Source organism: Silurus aristotelis, assembly GCF_946808225.1.
Source record: "Silurus aristotelis genome assembly, chromosome: 7".
NCBI classification, from domain to species: domain Eukaryota; kingdom Metazoa; phylum Chordata; class Actinopteri; order Siluriformes; family Siluridae; genus Silurus; species Silurus aristotelis.
In genome coordinates this window covers 28,883,709-28,903,687 of record NC_139580.1, presented here as the reverse complement: position 1 = coordinate 28,903,687, position 19,979 = coordinate 28,883,709, and the positions used below count along the sequence as shown (strand labels likewise).

The following is a 19,979-nucleotide window of genomic DNA, read 5'->3' as shown; positions in this document are numbered from 1 at the left end:
ACACACACACACACACACACACACACATGCAAGATAATGTCTAAGATCCCCTTAACACTTCTCTGTATGTCTTGTTTGATATATAGAATGTCTCAAATTCTGAGTTCAGTTCAGGCTTCTGTGGATAAGCAGGATACAGACTTGCTATGTGTGTGTTGGATTTCATTTAAATCCAGTTAGATATACTCTATACATTTACGTTGAACATGTAAATATAACAAGATAAATCAATAAAAATTTGACGCATGACCCATGAAGGTCCAGCTCAACGTTTTAACACGATTACAGAGATCCAGCATGAATTAAAGAAGTTGCTTGACATGCTTTGAAATAAAAACGTTCAGGACACATACCAAAAGTAGCAGGAATGCTGTATTGGTGTGCTCTATTGGTGTGTGATCGCGTGAGCGTGTGTGAACATAGATAAATAAAATAGTTTTTTTCACTTTTTCACAGGTTCAAATGCAGCCTTAAAATCAACCTAAAAACATAAACAGGATTTTATTATGTTGCATGATTCCTGATATGACACCACAGCATCCTCATCACACGATACCTTTTACAGGCCAGATGTTATTGGGTACCAGATTACCTTCTAGTTCCAAATTATATTTTATACGAGATAATACACTATACAGTATGGTCAAAAGTTTGGCCGTTTCTGAACATCCAATTCCACACAAAGTTCGAATTTGCTGTTATAATAAACTCCACTATTCTGGAAAGATGTTCCACTACATTTTGTGGAGATTTCGCTAAGCCACGAGGGTGTTAGCAAAGTCAGGTACTGATGTAGGTGAGGTGTGGAGGCCTGTGGTGCTGTCAAATACGTTTGCGAGGTCAGGTCTCTGCATCCCTGCACACCATGGCTTGAGAGGGAGGCACAGAAACAGAGTCCTGACTCAGGATGTTCTGGGGATTTGGCTGTGAAGTGGCACATTGGACCGCATTACTCGGTGCCCACCCTGCCCCGGCTTCCTCAGGGACCTAGCCAGTTTTATTATAGCCAGTGCCTTTTTGTACCCTAGAACGGGTTACATTCCCAAGGTGCCCTCGGTCGTCCCACGACCTGTTAGGCTACAGGCATTCTATCCTTCTCCGTTTCAGGCCCCAGACCAGGAGAAGGCTCCCTCAGGGACCTGGTCTGTTAAAGTGTTTCAGGGCACGACCAGCTTCAGCAAACATCCTCCTCAGTTTTCACCCAGAATCGCAGTGGTCCAGGAGAAGTCGCCGCTTCCTTTGAGGCTTCTATGCCCCTCAAGGCATACCAGAGGTTTTGAGAGATTGATACCCTTAAGAGATTACCTGGCAGCCTGGCAAGCTCTGCCAGACGTGTGGGTCCTGTGTACTGTAGACAGAGGCTATTCGATTCCCCGGGTTGGTTTGGCCTTGCCCTTTCATCCAGCACCTTCACAAAGTGTGTGGATGCAGCTCTGGTCCCCCTAAACTTCAGGACATCTGCATTATCAAACAATATTGACGACTGGTGGATATTTGCTCGATTAGAGCAGTTAGTGGTCAGGCATCAAGATGTCATTCTCGCTAACATGAAGGCGCTGGGATTTCGGCTGAATGCCAAGAAGGGTGTGCTTTCGCCATTACAGGGAACCACTTAACTGGCCATCTTATGGGATCGACCTTATGAGTGAGCAGCTTTCCCCTGTCCGCATCCATCCTTACAGCCGTCAGGAAGGTCGGAGAAGGACAGTCACTTACTGTCAAGTAGTTCCAGAGACTGCTCTGGCTTATGGTAGCAGCATCCAGTATGATTCTATTTGGCCTCCTGCACATGAGACCCATTCAGTGGTGGCTCAGGACCCATAGGTTCTCATGGAAGGGCAATCCCCTCCATACTATCAAGATCACAAGGCGATCCCTTGAGCAGATGGATCGTTGATGCTATTATGAGTTTAATGGGTACTATGACTCTTATGAGTCCTCTGGTCTCCCTGCTCTTTTTTGGGTCAGAGCTCACTCGACCTGGAGTGTGGCAGCATCTAAGGTTTGGTACTCTAGTACTAATTATGACTGCTGTAATGCAAGTGTTGTAATTCACAATATTTAACATACCCAAACATACTATACTGCCAAATGTTTTCAGACTCCTAGTCATAAGTAATGTGTTTTTTGAGCGTCACAGACCACATTTAGTTTTAATTTGCTCTTATAACTCCCTCCACTCTTCTGGGAAGATGTTCCACTAGATTTTGGAGGTGAGGAGGCCTGGGGTGCAGTCAGCTTTAACATTCATGACAAAGGTGTTCAGTAGGGTTGAGATCAGAGCTCTATAGCAGGCCACTTAAGATTTCCCCTCCAAACTATGTAAAGCATTCATGTGCACAGAGCATTGCTATGCTGGAACAGGTTTGGGTTTCCAAGTTTAAGTTAACGGAAAATTTTATTCTACCGCATCCAAAGAAAATTGTTTGCCTCCAGCTTTGTGGTAAAAGTTTGTAGAAGGACAAAAATACAAATAATTGTTAATGAAAATAATGCAATGTGTGTTTATGTGAACATATAATCTAAAATAAGCAAATGTAGTTCATTTAAACTAATATTTATGGTGCAAATATTTAAAAATTTAAAAACTGTAAAAGAAGCTTGATGTTAATTAATGTAGCAACTTCCTCAGGCTAACTCTGCCTACAATTGCAGCTGACTTTAATTGAAGGGAAGATTTTATTTATTTATTTATTTATTTATTTATTTATTTATTTATTTATTTAATCTTTTGTCCATAAAGTTCACCATTAGAGAAAAAAAACACATAATATCATTGGCATCACTGTGCACAAAAATTCAATAACTAACCTGAAATCTTATTCACCTGATTTTTGCATTCTTTTAAAGCTTACCGACCAACATCAGTCCCGATTTCTTGTTTTTGTGCAGTAATTTAATTGATTGTGTATTGTACTGGCCTTCTCAAGCAAATATTCACTAAATAATCTAGACTACTGTACAAATTATTTTTGGTATTTTGAGATCCATGAGCATTCAGTTCCACTAAGAAAAAAACAAACAAACTGTCATGCTTTGGAAATCTCCACTCTTCTGGGAAGATGTTTCACTAGATTTTTGTAGAGATTTGTGAGCTCTCTTTTAGCCACAATAGATAGATTCAGGAACTGATTTAGGTGAGTTGATGAGGCCATTCACATTCATTATGATCAATAGGGTTGGAGCTCTATAGCAGGAAATCTTCCACATCCTCCAAGCCATGTACAGCAGATCTATATGGAGCTGGTGTTGTGCACAGGGGCATTGTCTTAACGGAGAAGTTCATGCTACCGCATCTAAAAATATCCGATACAATTCTGTGAATCCAAGGAAGAACCACATATGGCTGGAAAGCTCAGGTTTTCTCCATATAGTGTACTTTGACAGAGCACATGGTTATAGGACATTAATATTGCCACATATTTTTGCAAGTTTGAGTAATATAAGCATAATATTGGGCCAAATCCGATACCCGTATCGATCTCAGTGCTTTCCTTAATAGCCACTAGTAGCTATATTTGTTCCATTAGTATATTCATTAAAACAAAATACTAAATTGTAAAGTGTAAAGTCAGCATTTCTGTTTGGTCAAGTCCTCCGTAATATCTCGGGGTTTGAATCATTTTGTATCTCGGCAGAAGCCTTGCGCAGGAGGTTAATGGACCATAAGTGTAAAACTTTAAAGCTTCTGCTTTCAACTGCCAAAGTGATAATTCATGAAATACCTCCTCTGGGGTCTCTCTAAATATATATTTATAACATTTTGGAAATGTTTGCAGAACAAAAAAAAACACAGATCAGGAAGCTGCCGTACAAACAGACATATTTAAATATTTAAGGAAATTTTTATCATACAAATCATGTATGTCAGAGGTGTTTAATAGAGATCATCTGTAAAAACAGCGTTTACTCAGTACACTGTTCTTGATCATCAGCCAGACTGGTTACTGACAATGAGCTTTCTGACCATGACAATCTACAGAAATGTAGATTCTTCAGTAGAAATCTTAAGTCCTACTTCAATTAAAATTAAATCATTAACGTTATAAAGAGCTAATCTGGTAGCCTAAACAAGCTTCTAGTGTCCATAGAATCTCAAAAGCATGCTTTTTTTTAAAATTATAATATAATTGTAAAACCTGGAGATGAATATTTTATGCATTTTATACCAACATGAAACAAAATAGACATAATGTATAACATAGTTTTACAATTACAGTAGATCTCTACAGTACAATTACAGTAGATCTCTATATCATGGATATGTATATCATGTATTTCAATATTTCAAGTACGTGTTGGTGTCTGAAATCTCTACGAAAGTAACTAATTTCCTGCAGCAAATATTGACTTTACCTCTGCTTTAAAAGACAGTAGGGGTGTTCCAGAGGAGCACCTGAAAAAATAGAGGAAGATAAGGTAGAAATATTGTTAAGATTCCCTATTCCTGTTTTATGGTTATTGAAACGGATACACTAAAATTAAAACGTGATAACGAGAAAACATCTGCTATGTCGAGATCACAAGAAAATTGTTGTGGAACTGAAAAAAAACAGCTTTTGTTCTGGCAAGAAAATGAAAGAAAAAATATATCATAATGCATGGCCTCTTAGGACTTCCGCACCAACGTGTGATAACAGATTTATTATTTACACTCATCCACATGCTGGTGCTCGAGATGCAATCAAGCCTGATCGCTTTAATCGCTTTAGGACACATTATCTCAATTCAATTCAAATAAATTTTATTTGCAGAGCGCTTTTAACAATGGACATTGTCCCAGAGCAGCTTTACAGAGATAAAGATGTTAGGAAGATGGAATGCATAAGTTTAGGGACTATAAGTTTGTTTCTTATAATTGTAAGCTGATCCCTTATAAGTGAGCCGGTCGTATGAGGTACAATATGAGAAAGAAACCTTGGGAGGAACCAGACTCAACATCCTTATCCTCAACCAGTTCATAACATTTCCATCATTGTTGAGTTGAGTTCAGTAAAGGGCGCTGTTTATGCAACTTGTGGTCCTGAACCATTATAGCTACTGAACCAAATCCACCATCAAAGTTATTGAGTTGCTTAGTAATTTCATGGATGTTTCGGCTGTTGATGTAGAATCATCCTCAGACATACTGGTCTCAAATTGAAGAGAACTTCGTCCAGAGGAAGGGCCTTGGGATGAATCGGGCAGATCCGTAGTGAGGAAAGGGACAGGAATACTCTTTACTTGTACTGCAGAAGTACCAGGGGTAGAGGTCTCTCCCAGTCATGTCTGAAAGATTTCTAGGGAAGTAGTACTTTAATGGTTAAGTTGTTGGTCTTCTAATCGTAGGTTGTAAGTTCAAGTCCCAAAACCAATAAAATGCCACTATTGGGCTCTTAAGCAAGGCATTAATCCTCAACTTGCTAGCTGTATAATTGACCGTTTTAACTTTGGGTAAATGTTCATTTTAAATGTATTACAAACAGTGTAGGAAGAAGAGTTTTCATTTACAGTTTAATATTATTTACCATGCGATCCATCAGATTTAGAAAATGGGAAAAAAAACATCCCATGTGGATTTGTAAAAATGTGGTTATTTTGGGTTTAATGGAGAAATGTAGCTAGCAGGATTACATCATAATGTTACTACAGTCTTCACAGAGCCCTCGTTCAGACCGCATTCGCAGCATGATGTAACACTGCTTGCTGTGCATTGACACTGATATTGAAGTGTATTGACACATGTATGAACCCCACACTTTTGCTATAATCTTAGTGTTGATGCACAAAACTTCAATCTGTTTTAAATTTAGGTTTTTTTAATCCTAGCAACAAAATATTGCGTCAGCTTTGGGACGTTCTTTAGTTTGCATTTAAATATTTCAAGATGTGGATCGTGCAATCGGTCCCGCTTAGCACCCACAAAATCTGCAATCCTCGATCTATTGTTCGGAGAGCTGAAGTGAGCCAACTCGAGCACAACTCCAACACACACACACACACATACACACATATATATACATTCATTTCAGCAATGATCAAGATATTTCACAAAGCTGAGTAAACCTGATTTCAGCTACACATGAGGGTATTGCACATAGGAGACCAAATACTGGCACACACACACGCATGCACACACACACACACACACACACACACACACACACACACACACACACACACACACACACACACACACACACACACACATGAATATTTCATCGATGTATCCCCATGAGCTTGAAGTTTAGCTGTGTTAATGGTGCTAATTAGAGGTGCTTTTGCAAGTGTGGTACATGTTGGGAAGCAAAACCATACTCACTGATTGTAAATCTTTAAAGCACTATTTTACAGCACATTTATTTTATTCTTCAGATTTTAAGTAGTCTTTTGAACAGTGTGTTTGTACACATCCTGGTACAAGGTGCACATCCTAAACCGTAAAGACATAACGTTTCATCCGACTGTGTCCTAGATTGTGCATTACTCAACATTTGTCTTTATTTCCGTCTTTGCTCTGTCATTGTTATTTTTCCTCTCCTTCTCGTTCATCCCTTGTCTCTCTTTGCCTTTTTTGCTTTTAATCTGAAATTACTAAACCGGCATCTTCCTATCAAAAAAGGTAAAGAAAGCTGCTTTATACTTGTAACATGTACATTACAAATTCTTTCTTTGCTTATCCCATTGATGTTAGGAAGCTGGGGTCAGAATGCAGGGTCAGCTATGTTACCGAGCCTGTGGAGGATTAAGGGCCTTGCTCAAGGGCACCAAGAGTGGCATAATTAGGGCTTGAATCCCAACCAGTAAACCAGAACTTTAAGTACTGAGCATAGAGAGAATGTTGGGCCATGTTTTATTTTTAAACAGGTTTTACACTAAATGCTCTTTCGGGTGCAACCCTTTCTTTTTTTACCCAGTCTTGCGACTGGCAATGCAATCCAGAAAGGCTGGGAACTCAAACCCATTCCCCAGCAGATAGAGAGAGTGCTGCATTCTCACTTGCTAGTCCACCAGGGAACATGTTAATATGCCCCAGCAACCCTAAAAGTAGCACTATTAACCCTGTTACTATGCCCTAGAAACACTGAAAAATTATTTAAAAATGTATTAATTCTAGGTACTAATAAAGAGCCTGCTCCTTTCAAATGAAGCCAGTCATTAAGGACCAAATGCTCGATGCTTAATACATCATTAGTTGTGTTTAATAATCAATTAAATATTTCAATGGAAGCCAATGCAAAGAACAGAAAAAGAGGATCTGGAATTAAGCCTGTTTATGGATCTAGTGGAATATCCAGACAGCAAGGCATCACAGTAGGATGCGCTAGTTTATCTGCATCATGCTATGTTTTTATATCTCTTCTCTTAGTGGTGCTACTAAGATGAAATAGATAACACTTGTAATGTTATGTAAATGACTGTGAAACCCTGGGTGTTGTGCAAAAGATGAGGACTTGGGTGGCAGGTGTATGAGATTGTTTTTGGGATGTGCATTTCAGCATGCAAGAACTTCTGAATGTTTCAAAGAAATGAAGCTGCCACATTCATGTTCACACATACGCTCAGTAGAACTTTGAATCACAGTTTTTATCTGCTCAAAACAGGCTCTTTTGTTCAGCTTTTCTGCAGCCCCGCAACACACACACCTATAATAAGGCATCATTAATTACACACAGGTGTATAATTATTTACTCCCACATATTCACCCAGACTCCACCCTCAATTCACAAACTCACACTCGACCGTTCACCCCGTAGGTGCCCCAAGGAGCTTTAAATGAGAATCTATAATCACAATAGAATCTTTCATTGCTACACATGATGGAAGATCGGGGTTACTTTAGAATTTACGCAGTACTGTGAAAGCCTTCAGTTCTGACTGAAATATTTTTATGAATAGGATTTCCATCCACGAAAGAGCCTAAGTGCTATGATAAAACCTTTTAAAAAAACTTGTAGACCAGGGTTCCCCTGGACAAGGGCTAGAGTTTGCATCTGATCACATCACTGCACCACGCAACATGGTTTAGCTGTAATAAATGGACATTTGGTGCAACCCAGATGAGGATGGGTTCCTTCTTGAGTCTGGTTCCTCTCAAGGTTTCTTCCTTATGCAATCTCAGGGAGTTTTACTTTGTCGCTCATCAGCGATAAACTTACACATAAAGAACATCTTATTCATTCTTTATCACCACAATATCTGTGTAAAGCTGCTTTGATACGATGTTCATTGTTAAAAGCGCTACACAAATAAAAATGAATTTAATACATTTTTTTTACTGAATCCTGAAAATGTGTTAAAGGAAATAAATACAGCACACAGTCTCAAGTGTAAAAACAAAGCACATGGCCTCAGCGATTCACCTCTGGAAGCCGCAGTCGTACTGACAGTGGAAAGTGGAAGCCGGAAAAACTATGGTATGGATTTTTGCAGATAGCAGAATTTCCAGCTATCAACTATCGGTGCCTCGAACTCTATTTATAATTAAGAGAAATTTCAGTTTGAAAGCCAACCTTTATTTTCAAATACAGATATTATAAAAGTAAAACATATATTTAAAATTTCATTTTCAGAATAACATTTTAGTTTGTGGACCCCTGCTGTAGATAAAAGAGGCTTATTAAGGTGGCTTAAATTTAGACAGCAGACAAGGAGAAATGTTGGGTTATTTTTTATCATTGATGTGATAACTACAGTACTATTTAAATAATGAAGGTAACATTGCCTGTGCTGATGCTAAGTAGACCGCATGCTGGATTATTATATCCCTCTAAACTGGCTCTTACAGGGTTTATTTTGAATTATTACTGATTTTTCTCCTAGAACCACAAGGTTTAAGGTCAACTCTAAATTCTTAATAATATAAAGCAAATACAACCTGAGGTTTGGAATGATCCTTTCATTTATTGAAAGAAAGATTTATCCAACACCCTTTTCACCTGTGCGAAAAAAATAAGTGTGTGCCCTTACAGAAGCATAAAAACAATAAACCGAATGAAATGATAGTCTTGCATGCGCTTCTGTGTTCAATAAATGTTCATTTAAAAGTGTATTTGTATTTCCTCATGCTCTCTTCATCGCAATGAGGATCTGAAATTATTTAGCCTATGAAATAGAGGAAAAAAAATAGGAAATAAAGATTTTTTTTTTTTGTGGTTCTGTTTATGTGCTTACCGTCAGCATTTATTTTTTTCTGAAAACAGAGCAAAACATTTTGATACACTGATTTGGCCTAATTCACATCAGATGAGCATGTTTTTGCTCCAAACATTTCCCTAATGCTGTGCATGTTTTTGAAACCGGTGCAGGAGATGTCCCCGGTGTTTACGAACTCTCTTGGTGTGAGCCGCATGACAGGCGTGCTAAATGAGGTAATATAAAAGCTAATGCTCTCGAACAAACTGAAAGAGCGACTCAGATAAGAGGCCGCGGGAATCCCTCGGCACAGATGGCACAGCACAACCGAGGCTCGAAGCATTCTAGCGCTAATGTGTTATCCTTTCCCGAAAAAAGAACCCCAGTTCACAGTGTAAAAGAGGGAAGGCAGAAAGTTTGAAATCATAGAGCCGTGTCTTGGGGTATAGTCAGGCTACAGTACATTAGCATCTGGCATAGAAGTGTGTGGAATGTTTCAGTGGGAGACTTAATGGCATTCATCGCCCTGCAGTTCCTTAGGCTCACATTATAATCAACATGATTGCAATTCATAATTTTTTCCATTAGTTTTTCGGCGTGTAAGGGGTCACATTTGGTGTGTGTGATACAGACAGAGATAAGAAGTAATGAAGTACAAATACTTTACGTTACTGTACTTAAGTTTTTCTGCTATCAGTGCTTTACTTCACTATTTTTCACTCATTACATTTTTTACACAAATATCTACTTCTTACATTTTCAAACCAGGCTCCCTACTTTAGTTTTATCTATTTGGTGACATGATATTTTTCTTCTCACTGCATGCCGTTTTTAGTCCATCAACCTGTCCCTTGTCATTGCACAACTTTTTCAATCTACCTCTGGTGCATGATTTCCTGGCTCTCACACACCAAAGGCAGGCTAGTTTACGAAGCTAACAATTAGCAAGGTAGAAGGCAACAAGTAGTCTGGGGTTAATGTGGATGAGACAGAGGGAGTCAATGATGTAAACATGACTGAGAACAGAGATTTTCCTGATCACCTGATCATCATCATCATCTTTTCTCTGCTTGTGTTCTATATGGTGGATGTTCAGTCTAAATACATTCATTAGATAAGAAAATTTTAATTTGTTTTGTGTTAGTATATAGATATATAGAATAGAATAGAATTTATTTGTCACATATACATTAAAGCGAAATTCATTCTTCGCATAGCCCAGGGTCGGCCATGATACGGCACGCCTGGAGCACAGAGTTAAGGGTTAAGTGCCTTGCTCAAGGGCCCAAGAGTGGCAGCTTGGCGATACCGGGGCTTAAACCCCTGACCTTCCGATCAGTAACCCAGCGTCTTAACCACTGAGCTACCACTCCCATATATGAATATTATGTGAGGTCCAGTTACCAGCATGACACTAATACTGGTAGTCGTAATGGCTACTTTTTTACTTAAGTACATGTCAGAGCTCAAACTTCTTTGCTTGAGTTAAAAAAGTGTCATCAGTACTTTAACCTTTACCAGAGTCTTATAAAACATAAGCAGTTTTACTTTTACTTCAGTTAAGAATGTGTGTACTTTTGCCATCTCTGGATACGGATGAACACGCATGCTGTGCTCGTTACCTAAACTTTAACATGACAAGCTCATTAGATATAACACAGCCATCACATAGTGATAGTGTGTATGTGTTTGTCAGGGTGACAGGAAGTGTGTGTGTGTGTTTGTGTGTGGGGGTAACAGGCTCATTAGCAACTACAGCTGTGAATAATTAGCATTCCTGAGAGGTGTCTTTAAGATTTGATGAGAGCAGCTTTGCTTACTGGGGCACAACTGTGAAACAACGGATTTTGTCGCTAAACACATTAGCACGGCGACCTACAGTGCAAACCATCAGTATCAAACGGATAAGGATTGCTAGGTTTAGCTACGTCTGACTTAGCATGGGATAAGTCGTGCAGTGAGCGCACACCATGCTCACCTGGGAGTCTGCTTTATTTTTTTCTTTCGGGTTAATCTCATATGAACGACAGTGTCAACGAAACATGGGGGATTGGGACAGCCTGATTCTGGCAGCTGTAATTACAATACAGATGAGAAAAACAACAAAGGAGACAAAGGGAACAGGAAATAACCAATGCTAGTGTTTTCTTTAATGAGTAATATTTCCATGCAAACACGTTGAGACGCAAGAACTGGATTTGTATTTTTTTGCTGAGTTTGATATTAAATTAAATGCATGTAATATAAAAACCCTCAGTGTTCAGTGTTAAACTGTTTCTACAGAAAGATATCCGGTGTGAATTAGCTTCATTCCTCCATGTGGTGCACATAAGAAAAAAAAGACAACATATGAAATGTCTTGTGTACCATTACAACAAAGCACATTTCTATTAGTTAAAGCTATTTCTTTATTTAATTTTTACTCACTTGAAGACTTATCTTCTATTAGTATTTCTGGACATGGACAAAAGCCACATATGGTTTTTCTCTAAACTGTTACCACAAAATTGGAGGTACACAATTGTACAGAATGTCTTTGGATGCCGTAGCATGAAATTTACTTAAATTAGGAGACTCAAACCTGTTCCAGCATTAGATTTGATTGAATTCAACTTTATTGTCAGTCACTGTTCAAGGTACATGTACAGAGCCAATGACATTAGCAAATGTTGTCCAAGGTGGGTAGTTGAGTGCCGATGATTTGCTGGGCAGTTTTCAACACCCTCTGAAGGGCTTCACGGGCTGAAGCAGTGCAGCTGCTGTACCACACTGAGATGCAGTTTGTGAGGATGCTCTCAGTCGCACAGCGGTAAAAGATCTTCAGTATCCTGTAGACGGGGCTTTTTAAGTTTCCTCAGAAAAAAAAAACAGGTGCGGTTGTGCCTTTCTAATCAGGATAGAAGAGTTCAGAGACCGGTTGATCCAAGTGGATTTCAAGGAACTTAAAGCTGGGCACACACTCAATAGCAGCTCTGTTGATGTGAATGGGAGTGGGAGTGTAAATACTGGCTCTTTTAAAATCCACAATGATCTCTTTCGTCTTCTTGGTGTTGAGTTTGGGGTTATTTTCCTCACATCATGCTACTAGGTGCTGGATCTCCTCCAGACTTTCCATGGGTTTGAGTGAAAGAGCTCCTGCTATAGAGCACTGACCTTCACCTTATTGAACACCTTATTTGGGATGAATTGGTCTTCCTCTCCTTACCATCATCAATACCTGTCTTTATTTACACCCTTGTAGCTGACACAAACACACTCCAAAATCTAGTGGAACATCTTCCCAGAAAAGTGGAGCATATTATAACAGCAAATGAAGACTAAATGTGGAATTGGATGTTCAAAAAGATTTTATGCCCAGGTGAATACACTATATAGACAAACGTATTGGGACACCAGACTTTTCCTGCCATATGCTGGAGGCACTCAATTGTACAGAATGTTTTTGGATGCAGTATAATAAAATGGAGGGGGAGTGGTGGCTCCAGCGGTTAAGGCGCTGGGTTGCCGATCGGAAGGTCTGGGGTTCAAGCCCCGGTATCGCCAAGCTGCCGTTTTTGGGCCCTTGAGCAAGGCCCTTAACCCTCTATGCTCCGGGGGTCCCTTACGAGGGAAATATCAAGGACCGTGACGTGGGGCCGCCTTCCCGTGGGCTCACCACCTGCAGGAGGGACGGTAAGGGACGGTGCTGTGAGGATTGGGCAGCAGTCGAAGGCGGGGGCCTGCTTAGACTGCTGCCCCCGCGACCCGAATTACGGATAAGCGGGAGAAAATGAATGAATTAATGAATATAATAAAAAGTTGCGTTAACTTGAACTTTGAAACCCAAACCTGTACCAGCATGGCAAAGCCCCTGTGAACAAAGTTAGCTCCATGAAGATCTGCTTTACATGATTTGGAGAGGAAGATCTTGAGTGGCCTGCTATAGAGCTCTGATCTCATCCCTACTGAACACCTTTGGAATGTGAACACTGTCATTCCAGGTCTTACCTCCTCACCTACATCAGTACCTGACTTTACTAACACCCTTGTGGCTGATTAACACAAATGTCCACAAGCACACTCCAAAATCTAGTGGAACATCTTCCCAGAAGAGTGGAGGGAGTTATAAGAGTTAACCAGGACTAAATGTGGAATGCAATGCATAAAAAAGTACATACCGTACTTATGTGTCCACAAACTTTTGCCAATATGCTCATTGTAACAAGAAATACTACATCAATATAACATTATTCACACTAATCTTTTATTTTTGGCTGTCATGATGTTTCATAGTTGAAAACCACAAATATAATGTGACATCAATTTTCCAATCCATCAAACAGCTCCTCAGGGGTGGTCCAGAACCTTATCAATCAGGGAAACTGTGTCCAATATGAAGTACAAATACTTCATTACTGTACATAAGTAGATTTTTCTGGTATCATTACTTTACTTCACTATTTATATTTGGGACAACTTTTAACTTTTACTCATTATATTTTTACACAAATATCTGTACTTTTTACTTCTTACATTTTAAAAAACAGACTCGTTACTTTAGTTTTAATCTATCTAGTGAAATGTCAATATTTTTTCTTATTATTCTGCGCTGTTTTAAGCACATCAACCTATTTTTTTGTCATTGCGTGGCTTTTTCAGCCTACCGCTGGTGTTTCATTTCCTATCTCTAGCACACTACAGACGCAGGATAGTTTTACGAAGCTAAATGATCAGCAAGGCAGAAGGCAACAAGAAGTCTGGGGTTAATGTGGATGAGACAGAGGGAGAACAGAGACATTCCTGATCACATGATCATCATCATCTTTTCTCTGCTTGTGTTCTATATGGTGGATGTTCAGTCTGGACACATTCAATACATAACATTTGAAATTTGTTTCGTATTAATACATTAATATGACGTGAGGTTCAGTTACCAGCGTGGCACTAAAACAGGTAGTCGGCTGCTTTTCAAAACATAAGTATCTGCACTTCTACTAGAGTGAAGGATGTGTGTACTTCTGCCACCTCTGCACACAGTGAAGGGTATTGCATTTGCATTCACTTAGTTTCACTGTAGTCTACAGAATAATTCCTGTTTGTTACGTTCAATACCTGACTGTGGGACATGAATGCACTAGAATGTCTTCTTGAATCAAGTGGAATTCAAAATGAATCTTGGCCAGTAACATTTTGTGCAGCCACCGGATTTAGAGTGCAGAAATTGCTGAGAGGGAATTTTATTTTTGGATTCTGAATGGCACTGTCTCATCCTTTGTAGGCAGTTTTCTGAATGCCTTGTCTGTGCACTGTGAGTCTCTGGACAGACAATGCAGACGTGTAGAATGGAAAATAAGTGTCTTAATATTCAAGATCAGCTTCTGAATGCAGTGATGTTGCGTTAGCAGGGTTTGAAATATGCTCATGGAGCTGCCAGTAGGCGGTGCTTAAATGCGGCATACTGTATGCTGCATTTATCTTCAGGTCATAACATTACAATAATTCCCCCTTCAACTAGGAAATTGTAACAAAAACGCAAACTTGGAAACTCCTCATGATGACTCCAAAACTCCATAACTGAAACTGGTGTGATTCGCATTTTGATGAATAGCCAACGATATGATACATTAAAGAAACATACAGTTGATTCAACTTCAGAACGATGCAGCTCTACCTCTGCCATGTTAATCTGTATTCTTTGTGACTCTCAGGACATGTCTCGGTCTCCGACAAGACGAACATGTAGATGACCATGTATTGTTTTTCCACTATTTTCTAGCTCGAAGACATGATCGAAGGTAAATTCAGTAGTAGTCATTAGCCAGGAGCCACGTGTTGGAAGGGAGAGCATAATGTTTTGTTCTGCTGTTGTATTTCTCTGAGAAATATTAAATACTATGTGTGTGGACAGAAAGAGAGCATGTGAGACAGGTTCTCCAGAAATGAGGCTCACAATTTCGGCCAGCATTTGGCACGTATTAATTAGCATGACACCTGTGATGCAACAGGAAGTGAAGATGACGCTTATGTAAACCACGCTGTGGTTATGCAATCAGATAGCGTCATCATCCTCGTCTCCTTTTCTCCCGTTCTCTCTGGGCGCATCCGTATGAACCCCCATTGACAGGTGTTTTTCGGTCTAATTTGTCTGGCTGAGAAGCAGCAGTGGCGCATCATGTTTTTCAAACGAAACAAGCTGGTGTGATTCAGAGGTGCTGAGCAACAAGGTTTTCGGCTGTTGCCACACACCACCGTTACCTTCCTCATGAAACGATGCATGTACATTGTGTGTGTTTTGTCCCTGTGCTTAGCCACGATAAAGGCCAGTAATGAAAATTTAAATTTTCTTGTAGAGAAAAGTATATAAGCCTCTCAGAACTACAAATGACCAGTGTGGTGTTGTTCTCTGTTCTTCAGCCCAAACAGCGCACATCCTTGTCTTCGTCACAGGATGTACAGCGGCCGGTACTGAGCCACAGTGGTGAGCCGTCAGAGGTGAGCTCATCTCTGGGCTATGCCAGCTTCAGCACCAGCCCACCTGCTAGTCCTCTCATCAGTCCTGCTAACTACTCCACTGGCTCGGCAGAGGACTGCACCCTTCCTGGTAAGATGTCTGTTTTTCCCACGCTATTTCTTGCGTAATTCACTATGTATAAAAATGTTTGCGTGGCCCAAATACCACAACTACAAGTGCCTGTTAAACATCCAAATCAGATTACAGGAAGTCCCCAATTCTCAATTGTAATATATATTAAAATATTGTATATCGAGACATGACCCAGGAGTCTGAACAAATGACAGTAAAAACAGAGCAATTAACAGTACCATACTGTAGGTTTGACCCCGAATAGTCGAAGATTCGCTGCTTTGATAGAAGAAGCCTGATTTAACTACCAGTCTCACAGTTAAATCTTTCAGAGATGCTATAAAAACGAGGATCATACTGCTTTGGTTATGTGTGGGTGATCAATGTCTGATTTCACCTGACAGAACTGGCGGTTTTCTCCAAATAAGTTAATATACAGTATATTATATTAATACTGTAAATAAAAAAAAAGCTTTTAATAAATATTTGTAATGTGCTTGAATAAGTACAACCCCCCCTGTGACATTAAAGTTTCACTTTCCATAATCCGTGAGTGATACAGGAGCGTCTTGGGGGCAGGGACTTAAATATTTAACAATGACTTTCTGTAAAGGTATATTCTGTTTTAATTTAATTCTGCAAATTAATTTTTATTAGTTTTTCGGTGCATTGTACTTAAAGCGAGCTCGCACAAGCAATTTAGATGATTTAATTCGATTTGCCGACATGTAAAATGCAAATCCTGTGTGGCCTTTCTGCAATTATTTATTACTTTTTTTTTGGTTTATTGATTCAAAATGTTTTTTTATACATTTTCTTCTATATCTTTGTCTGATGTTCAGTACATCGTGGTTTTAAAATTGTTGAAGGGTTCTTTTTACTAAAGTTGATCCACATTTATTATAACTTTAAACAGATTTTAAAAAGGCATCGTCAGTTTTGTCTATCACTTGTCAGGCAGTTGTGGTCGCTTTATTATTAAATTAATTCTGTGAGTAAAACAAAATAAAGGTTGCCTTACCCACTTGTTGACTACCTGGTGTCTTTGCCGTCGTTGTTGCCCCAAACACATGTGATTCGTCTATCAGTCGCACATAGGGCCAAGACTTAAAGATTCTGATTTGACTATATAAATCCTGTCAGGAACACCCCTACCGTAATGTATAAGCTATACAGTATATATGTACAGTACTGTATGTGGCAGCAGGCACTTGGACAAATGTAAAATTTTACATTTTCCTAACTCATGGACCATCGTAAATTCCAGCTTTCCCATTATAATAAGCTTCACTTTTCTTACACCCATTTTTTTGCTTGCCTGGTAAATTTGTGATCATTCAGATACAAGAGCATTAGTAAAAGCAGAGTACTGATGTTCGGTGAGAAGGTCTCAGTTGCAGGTTTGGACCTCTTCTTTATAGTAATGGAACTGTATTCTGAGACTACTCTTTTGTGATCAACATTTTTATTCAAATTTAGTTTCACTTCACAAACATATCACAGAACACAGTTCAAAAGAACTATGTACAAACAGATGCCATGAAGCCGACCACTTGTATAAAGAAATAAATATAGAAGAAATAAAAGTCAGATAAGCAAAGTAGTACTTTTCAGCATATCTAGCAACCTCCTTTGCACCATTAAGCCTGGCAGTGGTACCTTCCAACAAGACAATGTCTCTGACGTATGATAGTTGTGGCAGTGGATGGTTCTATCCATATCTTCAAAATAGTCTTTTTGGCGGCAGTACTTGCAGTTGATATGATCCTTTTTTGATGAGCATTTAACTGGAGAATGGAATCGTCTAACAATAGAAAAAGAAGGGTATCTCGGAGGTACTGTATATCTCGATACAGGAAATCGAAAAGAACAGAACATACAAAGTTCCAAAAAGGAACCACCACTGGGCATTCCTGAAACATGTGCATGTAAGAGCCTACTGTAGATTCATTACATAAATGACAGTAAGGATCAGATCTACCCTTCATCTTGTATAGTACACTGGGAGTGATATAGGCTCTATTGGTAAATGTATCATCTGATGTGCAAGATTCTTATAAGAAGTAAAACATCTGGCCGATACAACATCCCAATCAGATTGAGCAAGACATTTCCTTTCCCAGGAGTGGATAGCTGGAATATAAGTATACAGTGGGGTATGTTCTAAAACAAGTTCCGAAAATCCGCAAATTTTGGATGCAGCCCCTGTGGTACCTTAGTGAATTCATCTAGACATTATCTCACGTTATAAATGTAATAGTGTACAGTATTTGACCAAATACTTAAAAAAAAAGTTATTCCTAACGTTCCTGAACATGCGCTCCCGCTGCGGATTCCCACAAATTTTAAGATAATCCGCAACTTGTTTGTTAGGTTCCAAATGAGAACCCGCAAATTTTCCTTGCCGCGAGTTCCGAACCGCGAATTATCGGGGGTTGACTGTACTGCAATCGAAAGATTGAGTTCTAAACTATTAGAAGCAGTATTAATGTCCATCCATTCCCATAGAGGATGTGGGAGCACTTGCAGGCCAAAGAAACGCAATAGGCCTTTAACGCTGACCTTAGTCTCAAATATAAAAAGTAGGAAAATCCATGTAAAGAAAACTCAGCACTTAATTTCTGAAACGATTTGAGGCCGATATCACAATAAATGTCATTCACTGTATGAACACCAGCATCAGACCAGGCTTTAAAAACAAAGAGTTTGTTACCAGTGGATAAACAATTATTATGCCATAATGAAGTGGTCTTAGTATATAAGAAAGGGCCATCCATCATTTTCTCAACCTTTTTCCATCCATCAAATGAATATTCGATAATAGGTCCATTGATTTCTGACCCAGGTTTTGATTAGCCTTATTTAAAAATCTAGATATATAATTCAAAATTAGGAAATGACAGACCTCTATCTAATTTCTTAAGTCAGATTCAGTTTTTTTCCCCATCCATATAAATCTAGAGATAGCTGCATTAAGCTCCTTGAAGAAACCTTCAGGCGGTGGAAGAGGCAACATGGAGAATATAAAATTTACCCTGGGAAGTACATTCACTTTAATTGTAAATATTCTTCCGTGAAGAGCTAAACATACGGTGGACCATCTGTTCAAGTCCTTCTAGATCTTATTCAGAAGAGTTTTATAATTAAAATAAGATGTATTGAGGGAAATATAGCAATACCTAATTATGTAAACTATTTGGCTATGGGTATCATGGGAGATACGCTATTAGATTCTTGTCAAGCTGCCTCATTCAGAGGCATTAGAGCAGATTTATTCCAATTTATTTGTAACCTGAAAGACTACCAAATATCTTGAAAAGGTTTAAGCACTCAGGAACGGACATAAAAATAAAGAGCAGAATATCGTCAGCATAGAGAGAGATTTTATGTGAGGTATTTATGCAGATAATAGATTGTATTGTTAAAGTGTGCCTTACTGCTTGTGCCAATGGTTCCACTGATAAAAATCCACTAAGTAAAGCGCAAGGGTGATAACGGGATTGACGGGTGCCCGGGTCAAGAACAAAAGAGCAAGATGCCAAAGAGCCTGTAAGAACCCGTGCTGAACAGCAATTCTAATGCGTTTTAACCGTTTGAATGAATCGCTGTCCAGCCCCTACATGATTAAGAACTGCCTAAAGAAAGCTAAAATCAATCCTATTAAAATCCAATGAAATGACTGTGGAGGCGGCCGGACAGGAACTGGATTTATGAATAATATGTAGAAGCCTGATGTTATCGAAGGCAAATCGGTCTTTGAGAAAACCGGTTTGGTCATAGTTTATGACTTTATCTATACGATTACTTAGTCTATGGGTTTTAGTAAGGTTTTAGTAAGGAGTTAGGTAAAAGCGTTATGAGAGCGTTATGAGAGCTTTTTTCCGAACATTTCATTCCACATTGAACCCCTATTTGCCGTTATAATAACCTTTACTTTTCTCTTTTGGGAAGCTGTTCCACTAGACTTTGTGGAGATTTGTGGAGATTCGTTCAGCCACAAGGGTGTTAGTAAAGTGGAGGTGAGAAAGGGAGGAGGCCTGCAGTCAGCAGTCACATTCTTTATGTTCCATAGGGTTTGAAGCTCTATAGAAAAAGATCTTCCACATCTTCCAAACCATGGAAAGCAGATCTACATGGTCCTGGCTTTGTGCACATGCTGGAACCGGTTTTGTAATTCAAGTGAAGAAAAAAGTTAAAGTTAACGATTCAAAAGACATTTTATACATTTGTGTGGATTCAGTATTGTGATAGGAGAAGAATCTCTTATGACTCGACAAGTCTCTGTAGTTTTGTCCATATAGTG

General features: G+C 39.1%; 1 protein-coding gene across 10 annotated transcripts in view; it reads left to right on the top strand.

Moving 5' to 3' along the window:
- anks1b (ankyrin repeat and sterile alpha motif domain containing 1B) overlaps positions 1-19,979 on the top strand; it is a 251,294-nt gene that overhangs the window by 126,522 nt on the left and 104,793 nt on the right. For all 10 annotated transcript variants that reach the window (XM_083546162.1, XM_083546165.1, XM_083546166.1 and 7 more), the window contains one exon: positions 15,508-15,694. In XM_083546162.1, coding sequence (XP_083402288.1) covers positions 15,508-15,694 — 187 coding nt within the window. The remainder of the gene's footprint in view (positions 1-15,507; positions 15,695-19,979) is intronic.